The sequence below is a fragment of the Papilio xuthus genome, unplaced genomic scaffold, assembly GCF_000836235.2.
Source record: "Papilio xuthus unplaced genomic scaffold, Pxut_1.1 DF827597.1, whole genome shotgun sequence".
Lineage (NCBI taxonomy): Eukaryota > Metazoa > Arthropoda > Insecta > Lepidoptera > Papilionidae > Papilio > Papilio xuthus.
In genome coordinates this window covers 3,480,635-3,493,260 of record NW_013531052.1, presented here as the reverse complement: position 1 = coordinate 3,493,260, position 12,626 = coordinate 3,480,635, and the positions used below count along the sequence as shown (strand labels likewise).

Here is a 12,626-nt window from a genome sequence, read left to right as displayed (position 1 = left end):
TGGCATGCAAAAAATTATTGCAAAGAAGTCTTTTAAATTTACAGTTAAGTACGCTATTTTTATCGATAAAATAATGTCCAAATGGTCATATTAAAAATAAGTCAACACGTTTGATAACTTAACCTATATTTTCTTCGTGATATAAACAACAAGAAATGCATACTTAATAAATGGCTAGAAAAATCTAATATCGATCCCATAAAACATTCAGGCAATTAGAGAATTTAGGATAAGTATTACCAAAACTAAATAGCGTTAATATAAATATAAAAAAATATTTTCTTTTTATGAACATCCTGTATGACTAGTAATGACAAAAATGCAAAACGTACCTACGTCGAACAATAAAAATGGAGTCGCAAAATAGCAAATTCAATGTAAAAGAGGCATCGTCGTTCGCGAAACAATTGTGGCCTCCGTAATAAATTATTTTATTTTAGCACAACGCTTTTACTACCACTCTCGCTTTTTGCTATTTGTTTTTTTTCTTCCTTTAGCTTCCGGATGCCACGAATCAGGGCGAAAAATTGACACGTGGCAGTTGTTAGGGGCATGTGTATTTTTAATGCTTCTAACATCGAAGTAAATATTCAATACGAATACAACATAATAATTAGTTCGAAAGCATTCAGTGATAGGTAATAGGTAATTTAACATCCCAAAAAACGCGACCTCGATGTCTTTGGTCTCAGAGTGGAAAATTTTCACTTACGTGTTTCCTCATCTTTACACTAATGTGTTGATTATATTTGATCAAGTGATGCCGTACTAAGACAGTACGGCATCACTTGATATAAAAGATTATACGTTATATTTTTGCTCAATATTTTACTTTTGCTATTTAAATAAGTTTTTATTTATTTTTTACGCACCACAAACTTTTATACAATAATTTACATATTTGTTTAAACAGGTGTAAATAATTTATCATTGTTTTAAAATAATTAAGATTTTTATTTTCGAAATGTAATAATCCTAGGTACGAACGTAAGTCATAGTATTTATAAATAATAGCAACTCCGTCCGCGTAGAATTAAAAAAAACATAATTGGTAGCCTATGTGTTCTTCCAGACTATGCCTATTTATAAGTATGCCAAATTTCATTAAAATCCGTTCTGCCGTTCTGGACATACCTTCAAACAAACATCCATCCATCCATTTAAACATTCTCATTTATTATATTAGTATGGTATTAGTAAGATATTTTCTTATTAACTTTTATCAATATCACCTGTTTCAACACTGACTGTACACATTCTAAATTGATTTATTTACCGTGGGTTTCTGAGACCGCAACATCAGTATAAAACATATCGTTATCACTGTTTATCCATGACAAAAAAGAAATAAAAATATGGTTTACATGAGGATTTTGGTCTCATCAACCCACGATTACTCATGCTAGCCTATATAATATACTGTACGATACTTCATATATATTAAATTATGTAGTCCACTTGACTCTACTTTAGGGTCACGATTTCAAGGTAAACCTAAGTCCAAATGTTAGGTAATCTACAATACAAATAGTTTATTTATCGTCATTTGCGTCATAACTATGCTAAAAATAATTATTATATGTAAACCTTATCCGTATATATACGACAAATCTATTTGTATGTAACAAAACTCTGAATGATATATGTACATATCTACGCAGAGTCCAAACTTTATTAGGAATAGAAACTTGAAATGTATACCTTAGAGGTTCCTATAACTACGTTAGCGAAAATAAAAAAGTTTTTACCAAATTCATCACCTAAATGTCAAACCGAGGTAAAAGTTTATCAGAAATATTATTTTAAATAAATTTAAATTTCTAAGGTTTCAGTACAAATAATTAACTAGAGGGGAGTGAACATTTCTTGGCGTTTTAAAATTCGACGTCTTTAAAAAAGTCTATCAAAACGTAACAAAACTTAAGTAATGCGTAGCTCCATTAACTCTTTACGAGGTGCAGCCGTAAATAAAATAAAGCCGTAATTCTATATTCGTGCAGGCTCGACTCATTCATATAAGACGGGGCAGGGGACAGGGGGCAAGGAGCAGGGTGGACATTAAGGGGAGGGGAGGTTTGGGAGGCTGGGTTTGGGGAGCAGCCCTCCGCTCGGGATAGATTTGAAGGTACAATCATTTTTTATGCGAGGGGAAATAATACTCGTAAAGGCGTAGATATAACAAGAACAAAATAAATATATCCATATGACCTAGGTAACACAATTAGAAGTACTCGTAGTAAAAACTCAACAATTTTTGGAATGTTTTCTCAAAATTTTCTTTAAATCTTATAAATGAAAGTCCCAATTCGTGTCCTCTGTTTGACTCTAATGATCTACTAAACAATAAAACAAATTAAAATATGGTTTTCACCATCATGTAGGTTATGTATTCCGGATGTGTGTGTATATTTCTTTGTAATTATAGTACAGCGTATATTTGAACACTAAATTTTATGACTTACGCTGACTAAACCGTTAGATCTATTTAAAAATAAGTTATTAAAGAATTGTAGATCTCAAAAATTTCTACAAAAAAGTCAGCGATGTCATATCGCTATCTTTACGTTGTTTCATAATAACCACTTTTTGCCTTAGAAAAACCATGTCCAAAAAGTCGTACGTTATTTGCGTCATTATTTTTTCGGTTTTAATGATAATCCTTATCGAAATTAAAATAAATGTGTTCGTTATCAGGGAATCGATCGACCACAGAATGTGATCGAGAGCCCGGCTTCCGCGTTTAAAAAGTGTTTCGCGACGTACGAGCGAAGCCGAAGCCGGGTCATAGGTATTATCGTTATCCAGGAAGACACAAAACTGAATTGCAAATGTGTAACTACTTAATCTAAATAATTTATTTTATACACGAACAAAATTGTATTGCATTTCATTGCATTGATTAAAAAGTTCCAAATGAATAATTATATGTTAATATCGTTCACATTCTTATTTAAAAGAAGTGTTACTAATAAGCTTTCGTAATTAACTTACCGTGGGTTTCTGAAACCAAAATCTCCTTTTAAAACGTATAATTTGTTGTTATCTCTTTTTTGTCAATGATAATGATAGGGATGACGATGTTTTCATATAGAGATTTCATGGTCTCAGAAACGCACGGTTAGTCAATTTTAAGCAGTAGTCCAAACGAACTGACAGAGGAGACCTCTCACAGATAGATATATTGAGATCTTATATATAAAATTCTCGTGTCAGAATTTTCGTTCCCATACTCCTCCAAAAAGGCTTGACCGATTCACATGAAATTTTGTGAGCATATTGAGTAGGTCTGAGAATCGGCCAACATCTATTTTATAATCTCGCGCGGACGAAGTCGCGGGCGGCAGCTAGTATTCCTATTAATTACAGCTCAAAATTGATTTATTTATTTCTTGTCTTTCTCCCGATATGTCCCCAGCCTGTGTGGGCCGGCCCTCCGTAATAAAGAGCGTGTCTCGCAACTGCCATAAAGGCTGAGCGCATTACTTTTTACTGGACGCGATAAGGGCACTTTTCTGCGAAGCTGTGGCCGGCTCGGCGCATATCTCTGCGAGCCTCAGCCAGTGCACTGACCGGAAAATGGAGAATATTACAACGCTATCGATTCTGTTTGGTGAAGCTATATATAATACTCAATAGTTTGATCATTATCTCGTAACTTCTAGAACTCGTTATATCAGTCATGAGCTATTAATTACATACATAGACAAAAAACACAAACATTTAAAACATAGAGTAAGCATACGGTAAGGTTGGTAAGCATTTTAGTAGAAGATTAAACATTGACCAAACTAAATATATGAATTAAAAACTTACTTTGCTATCAATTACATCGGCAAATATTTATAACGCATTTTCTATAACTGGCAAGTTAATTAACTGTTAAAACGACAACCATTATTTTACAATTATTAAATTCGATTAGTTGTTTGTGTTCTCCCGCCGTCGGATACAAATCACGTAGCCGGCGCCGACAAAGAAACTATATCATTTTTAAACTAATAAAACTAATTACATCTTGATGTCTTTGCTTGTACATGACGCGTAGGCGTCGCCTATCTTATATTAAGCTTTGCTTTATCTGTAGCATATAGACGCGAAAACAAATAGCTATAGAAGTTACCTGAAATATGTTTTTTTAACAACAGGCTTTTATTATGTTCATTTAATTAAAGGAAATTACAATTAAAAAGAAGACAAACTGTAAGTCAAGACGACTCAAACGTGTCATTTCATTGCGAAATTCCTAGTGCCTCCTTCCAACTTCATCATCAGATCAGCACCATGTCATCATATTGCATTATTATGGAATAATTTGATACTAGCATAAATTTTGTTCCTTCTATGAAATGCAGACCACACGTTTAAACTTGAAGACAAACCGGAGATTCGTACATCCACCAGGATTTTTCTGTAGGTTACACATTTACGGATGAAACCTTAAACCTAACTTGTGTGACCAACATAACAGACAGGCTCAGTGTGCAAAACCAAACCTAATGTACATTTCTAAGGTCCGTTTTAGAGTGCGTGTGCTACAGAGTTTCATTGCTTCATTTTTTTATATCTAAATAACTGATAACAGCAAAACAATAATGTTATGTCTACAGTACATTATAATTAAATAGTTTTATTTGATTAAGGTAAATTTACTAATTTATTTTAATTTATGAAGTTTTTAAGTTACTCGTGCTGTTTTTGAATATATCAGGTCTAATGACATAAAGATTAAAACTTCTTTAGTAGTCTAATATAAAATATATTCAGCAATAAATTAACTTAAAAATTACATTGTAATTTTAAGGAATTGCAGACATGCCACACGGGCGGTGCGACGGCGACACCGCGGCAAAGCTGCAACTTGTGTTGTAAACAAATCAATGTATACACCAGAAATCTTTTGCACTGACACTTCTTCATATTGTCGTCCCTTACATTTCTTTGACAAAACAAAGACAGCAATACTGTAACACAAGTTACACCGAAGTAAAAACCAAGAGATATGCACTGTGCGACAAAACGAGATTCGCAATGCACCTTAGTCTTTTAACAAACGTCAACGACGCGTATGTGGCATCTCTCTAGTATAAGATCGCAGACAACGCACTGTTGAATAGCTACTTATAAAAATACTGCTTTCATACACTTATAGGCGGAAGTGACAGAAGACAATCATCGCCCAAAAAATTAAGTCCAAAAATTAAACTTGAAAGTTGCTTTAAAACTTTGGAGTTCAATTTTCTAAGTGGCATTTGTTAACAAAGTTACTAGCGAGGACTTCATGGGAAACCGTCGCAAAAAATATTTTAATAAAATTTAATTTATGTATAACTAGCTGTCGCCCACGACTCTGCCTGAAAAACTTAATTATTGTAGCCCACATCCATCCATTCACATCACATCCATCTAAACATTCGCTTTTATAATATTAGTAAGTAAGTAAAACAAAATGAATAAATAGTATCCTATGTCCTCCCTCTCTCCTGGCTCTAAACTATCTCCTCACCAATTTTCAACCATATCGTAAAGCCGTTCTTGAGTTATAACTAGTATAACTAACACAACTTTCTGTTATATATATATAGATTAATTTTATATTTAATTATAATTAAATATTGTATAATTAAAAATAATATTTGGTCAGAATTTGCACGTGTAACAGAACAAGTTGTTTATGCCACTTACCTCGGCCATGAACTGTTTTTTACATCATGTATTGTTACAGCAAATGCAAAATACGTACAAAAACGTAATTTTTTACTATACTCCAAACGCCTTGTTTTTTATTTAAATATTAACTCATTTAGAAACTCACATTAGTTCCAATGGGCAGTTTAAAACAAATAGAATATTAATAATATATTCAAAAAGTTATTATCCATCTTTTATAGCTCCGAGTAAAAATATTCTAATATCAAAAATACATAATTTTTGTGCACATAAAGTCATACGACTATTTAATCATTATACAAATAAAAACAATGGAATTTCGGGAAAAAATATTAGTGGATTTATTATTTAATTTGAAGTCTTATTTTTAATTTTATTTAAGAAAAAAGGACAAAGTTCTCAATTCGTACGTATGTTTTTTTTATCCTCGTATTTATTTTATATCTTATTGACTAAATTTACACAAGCCATTAGTGAGCGTGGGATAAATAAATATGCGCTTTGTGTTACTTCATCATTATTGTTTTCAATGTTATCAATAAATGATTTCTTAGTAAAAAGATTATTAGTCCATTCCATTCCACATCACATCTACTACACGTCCACAATAACAATAATAACGCACTGGCAGTATAAGTCAGTGAATATAATTAAAAAAATGATTTACTAAACAATTTAAAAAATGAAGAACTTAAACGCAACTGTACTTAAAATATTTTAATTAAAAAGAACCTGAGATATGTGAATTCATAATGACGAAACGTTACGCAAAACATATTGAGAAATCAGTTTTGTGTCAATAATAATTAATAGAATTTTAAATATAAAAAAAATGATATCACTTTTTGGTTGACAGTATTATTCTTTTTTTAATTATGTAATACAAATCACATCAATGTACTTGGGTACTTATAAAAATAACCAGTGCAATCAAAGATCAGGACGAGAATAAAAATAGAACGACAATTTAATTGGTTGTAGCTCCCTCGATATCTTTAAAAATAAAAAAAACAACAACGATATGCTTTTTATAGAACTCGCTCTCTTATTGGTCGCGTGATCGGTGTAAAAAGCTCGCCGCCCATTCACCGCGCTTGCCATTGTAACACGTTTTTTTTATTTTAGATTTTTACGCCCCACATTCTGTACGTATACATATGAGGGTGTTTTTTGGATGTGAATCACTATGCTATATAAAAACAAGTCACTTTTTTCCCTAATGTAAAAATGTCTTCAATAAAATCTTGGTTCAAAAAATTTAACACCACAAATGATTGCACACGTTGAGACGTGTGAGTCTATATGAGTATAGGAATAAAAATATACCCTTTTTTTCGTATGCTTTTAAATTCTATAGTTATTTGATAGTATTATCTTAATTATGTGCCAGAAATTGACATAAATGACATTTGTTTTTAAATTAATTTTGTCAGAAACAAGTAAATTAAAAAAACAAACAATTTTGTTTTAACATTTTCTTTCATCATTTGTTTCTTACAATACTTATGACGTATGTTTTATTGTTTTTAATGACGTATCTTTGTACATTAATGACTATTGTATTACAAAAATAAATGAGCATCAAACACAAACTACATTAAGACCGTTAACTATAAAATAGGGTATCTCATTTGCCTATAAGTTACTCTTTTATTGCCAAATAATGACTGACTCGGCTCCGCTGTATTCTAAAGGCAATGGGCAGCTATGAGACTCACTTTATTTTTTTTATTATTAATAATACATAAACAATAACTTAATAACTTGATCCCCACCCACAGTAGCTTCACTCGCATTGGTTCGAATGAAAATAGGCTGTGGGGGTGTGAACGGGACGGACGTATCGGGCGATAGTGTCATTTCGCTCTCGAGAGAAAACTTCGTCGCCTTCAAATGTGAAATACATTTATCGATGTTTGGGGCATAAAAATTGACAGATCTTTTTTCAGTAGTTTGCGAGTTGCGGCAACGGTCACATCGCATCTGGCCTTCGCGGCGAAGGGTTGTGTTTAAAACATCTTCAAACATTTTACGTGATTTTGTTTTTGAATTAGTGATAGATTGAACAAAGTGAAGTTTGAGTTTAAGATATTAATGAAAACATTAGCTGTGTGCCGTGATTTTTAGTCAACATTCATAATACAAAACGGAACGGTAAGAAATTATTTTTTATATGCCTTTTTTATTTTTTCTATACTAATCAATACAGTTTTTTGTGACATATTCGTTATTTTTTAGTATTTAATGTGCATTTATAAAATATTTGTTCATTTAAGTAAAGTTTAATATTTGATTTGTTTTTAATATTGGTTAATTATTAATTGAATACTACGTATAATAAGTATTATTTTTATTTTATAAATCGCATGTTAATACATTTAGTTTAAAGAACATTTTTATATTAAATTTTAATTTAATTAATATTATTAAAACCAGAGTTGTGATGTTTACCGTCGGAACATTTGTCACAAACAATATTTTGTATTGCGAAAAAATTAAAGGCTACGTGCTACATATTGCGAATTTCGCTTTACTAACAAACACACGCTTCGCAAGCGTATTTTGCAAAAACATCCAAATTACGCAACCGATATAAAGCGATAAAAACACGAATTACTTCAAAATCGTTGCGATTTTTTTGAAAGAAACATTCGCAAATCCGATCGAAGCACGTAGTAAAAAACTATTGCATCAAAACTGCCGCAGAACGCGGAAAATTCAGTCACGAAAACTGTTTTCTTTAATTTGCATTTATATTTACAGTTATACTGCAAATATTGTTACTTGTCTTCAATTTTATGTTCCGTAACATACTAATTTTATTAAATTTATATACATCACATGTCAAGTTGTATTTTTTTAAGACGGTATGATTTCTCTGATTTCGGACAACATTTGAGTAGTCTAGCAAATATGTCAATTGATACCTACAGTGTTATCTTAGTGGAACAATAGTTTTATTATATAAAATGCAACGCAAAAAGTACTTAACCTTTTGTAAATCTTTTGTAAATCTTTAGATTAAAAAGACCTGTCTTTTAGTGTTAATGAGCTAGAATAAAGTTTTGGTTGGTAATTTTTGTTTTTATAATCAATTCTATTGTTTTTCATTTATCCGGAAGCATTTTTAATTCTGTACTATTTATCCGTTAAGCCTTTTTAATAAATCGGTACATATTCAGTTGGAGTTACTTTCTATTTGTAGAACATAAACTACGTATAAGATATTTTTTTAACTAGTCCAAACGAAAATAGCTTGTTAAATTAAATATTTGCAATAATGCATTTTATACGACGACCTACATTAATTACATCATTTTCGAATTATTTGTTTAACACTTAACATTACATAATTAGTATATTTGTTAATACTTTATGGCGGCATCAATAATCACCGCATTTAACTACAAAAGAGCCGATATAACTTAAATAACGCTCTTAATTTGTTATTAAATAGATAAATGTCAAAGAACACTGAAAGAAAAATATCGGCATTTATTGTTGTTTTTTATAGATCACTAAAATCGTATCGTAATCGTAGTCCTCGAATTAAGTTCCAAACCTTAAATTACATCGCCGACTTAGAAGTTTGTAAAAATACGTTGTATAAAAGACCCGAAGAATTGCTCTAAATCATTTTTAGGACTACTGACAAACATGTTTAAGCAAAAATTGTACCCCCTTAAAAGAAACATCATTTCATCATTGAAATATTTCAACTTTTCATTATTATATGCTTTATAGATATAGCGAATTTATTTCTAAAAGAACATGTCTATTGCAGGAATGCTGAGTTGCGCTTCCCCGGCCGGCATGCCGCCCGGCCCCCACACGCATTCCCCCAACTGGGCCTCTCTTTTACAGCCTCCCACTATTGTAAGTATTGTACTTAAAAACATAAACCTCTAGGGATATATAACATTTTTATAACTTAGAAAAATACGGAATCGCGTATCACATCGTTGATACCAACACAACATCAAGTATCACAAATAATTCTTGGAGTAATCGTCCTAAATGCGATATCTAAACTATTACTGATTGATCATGAAATTTTTAAAAAGTGTTTTGGAAATAAAGACTCAAATGTTAAATTCCCCAGTTGTTTTAGTATTCTAAATTCTTGTTCATCTTTTTAGAAATCCGAACCAATGGAAGAAGGTGGCTTTGCAAAGGATCAAACGAGTGGATTCTACTCGGAAGGCTTTCATAGCGCTTCCCCATCCTCTTCAAGCAAGGATTCAAACGGCCACTCGCCGCGCAGTGTGGGCAGCGTCGGCGAACCGATGCCCTTCTACGACAATATGTCACTCAAAGCCAAAGCTAATCTCGGCATGCATCTGGGTTCATATCAAAATGGAATGCCCTACAGTCTCCTCACGCCTCCTGGTTTCGAGGCGCGCAACAACGAAGATCGCGGTCATTCACCGGGATACGAAACCTCATATTCCCCGAGAACATTAGCACCGCCGGTCCATGTGTCTACACCTATATCGAGAGCCGACGCCACCCCGCCTAAATCACCACCTGGCTCACCAGATAGAGAGCAAGAGGCACGTTCATACGAACGATTCCACGATTCCGGGTTTGATGGTAACCAGAATAAGCCCGAAGGAGACGACGGACGTGATGGATCCGGTCTCGATGACGATTTCGACGAGGAGCCCGGACTGAGAGTCCCCGCGGTTAATTCCCACGGAAAAGTAAAAACGTTCAAATGTAAACAGTGCGAATTCGTCGCCGTCACAAAGCTTAGCTTCTGGGAGCACAGCAAGGAACACATCAAGCCGGAGAAGATGTTGAGCTGTCGTAAGTGCCCCTTCGTCACAGAGTACAAGCACCATTTGGAATATCACATGAGAAACCATCTTGGTTCAAAGCCTTTCCAGTGCACACAATGTTCCTACTCCTGCGTCAATAAATCGATGCTCAACTCACATTTAAAATCACATTCTAACGTTTATCAATATCGTTGCGCAGACTGCAACTACGCGACCAAATACTGTCACTCGCTAAAACTTCATCTTCGCAAGTATCAGCACAATCCCGCTATGGTTCTTAACTTGGACGGCACACCCAATCCCCTGCCAATTATAGACGTATACGGCACGCGTCGGGGACCAAAGCAAAAGCCACTGTCGAAAATATTCGAACAATCCGGTATGAATAACAATAATAATCCCCAGCATCCTCAGGCGCCGTCGCATCCCATTTTCGGAGGTCATTTTCCTGTCAATCTGTCTCCCTACCTACCACCCCTGCTACCTCATTCGTTCTTATTTCCACCGAACAATAACTACGAACAGCGGACTTCACCCATACCTGAACCTGTTCCAGAAAAACGGCAAACGGTTTCCCCTCAATCTATTCTGCAACAACGCCTATCGTACGGGGAACGACCGTCAGGAAGTGGAGCTGTATCACCGCCAGCTAAATCACCAGTCAGTTTACCACCTACACCCACCGCGCCACGCAGCACCACACCGGCACAAGCCAACGACGCGCTCGATCTAACGAATGCTAAGACCAGCGAAGCCGGGTCTCCACCGCCGGGTGAGCGGACTACGCCATTAACACCCACTACATCATTGAAAAACAGAAGAAAAGGTCGCGCGTTTAAATTACAACCAGCTGCATTGCGTCTTCAACACGAAGACAATAAGTTGGGAGACGAAGAAATATCCGGGTCGGAATCTGATGCATCTGCAGATGTTCCTACATCGACAGCCTCAAGTACATACTCGTGCCAGTACTGTGACATCACTTTCGGCGATCTTACGATGCACACCATCCACATGGGTTTCCACGGGTACAACGATCCATTTATGTGTAACAAGTGTGGGGAACGCAGCGCCGACCGTGTCGCGTTCTTTATTCACCTCGGCCGAGCGCAACACGCCTAGCTCCTTAACAAACATTTTTAACCCTAGTCAACGCTTTCGAGTTCAAAATAGCCACTAAAGGGATAGGGTAAGTTTGAATTGTAGCATAATTTTAGAAACTGATGTCAGTTGTTATATTTAAAACCAAAGAGTCTCATAGCCAGACTGAGGAGAAATTGCGTAGGTATGTATATTTACTTGACGTATTGTTGATATGTAATGGATGTATGAATTGGGTTTGGTTAAAGTTTTATTAGTGAATACACTTTCCATACTTTAAGAGCATCAGGACAAGCCACGATGCTAAGAATTAATATTAGTACATCCTACATATTGTTTTCATAAACGTGCTAGAACTTTAATATGTATGTAATTCTAATGTGTATCTATTACACACATTTTAATTTCATTAAAAGTCCGACATTTCCGTTTTTTTTGTTACTTTTTAAGAACGCATTTTCGTAACTGTATAAATATGTTAGTTATGTTTTTAGTTAATATTAAGATAATCAGTCACATAATATTATAGCATAAAGTATACGTAAATTGGTTCCATTTTAAAATGTGTTAAGCCAACTCAATTTATAATAGAAAGAATGACCAATAAGTTAAAGACTGTTCTTCTTTATGTAAGTACAAATCACTAATAACGAAGTATACTTTTTAGTTTAGTTAATTTCTTTTGTATTTTATAGATATTAAGCAACATGTACAATATGATGAAACGGTGAAGTTACCTATTAAATATAGTAATTTAGTATGTCACATAAAATGTCTTGAGAATTCGGGTGTAATTTGTATAGTCAGATTATTTATAACGGTAGAAAAAGATTTATTTTATTTATTTATTTTAATACGAGTAACGTGTCAAATGTGATTTGCTTTACTTTGCTATGTTTATGTTTCTATGATTATTGTATTTAAATCCACATTCACTTTAGAGTGGCTTAAAATAGAATAATATAAAAAGATTGTTTGGAAAGAGATATAGTGAATTAAGATTATAACCAAATCATATGTTTGTGTGCTGGATACATTTATTAAATGGTCAGTTTTGTCTCATATTGTGTTTAATTT

At 33.7% G+C, this 12,626-nt stretch overlaps 1 protein-coding gene across 1 annotated transcript; it reads left to right on the top strand.

Moving 5' to 3' along the window:
• The first annotated feature begins 7,632 nt into the window (after positions 1 to 7,632).
• On the top strand, positions 7,633 to 11,998 carry LOC106118403 (protein hunchback). Its single transcript, XM_013313071.1, has 3 exons — positions 7,633 to 7,821; positions 9,452 to 9,543; positions 9,807 to 11,998. Exons 2-3 carry the CDS (start codon positions 9,454 to 9,456, stop codon positions 11,568 to 11,570), a joined length of 1,854 nt encoding a protein of 617 aa, XP_013168525.1. The 5' UTR covers positions 7,633 to 7,821; positions 9,452 to 9,453; the 3' UTR covers positions 11,571 to 11,998.
• The last annotated feature ends 628 nt before the right edge of the window (positions 11,999 to 12,626 follow it).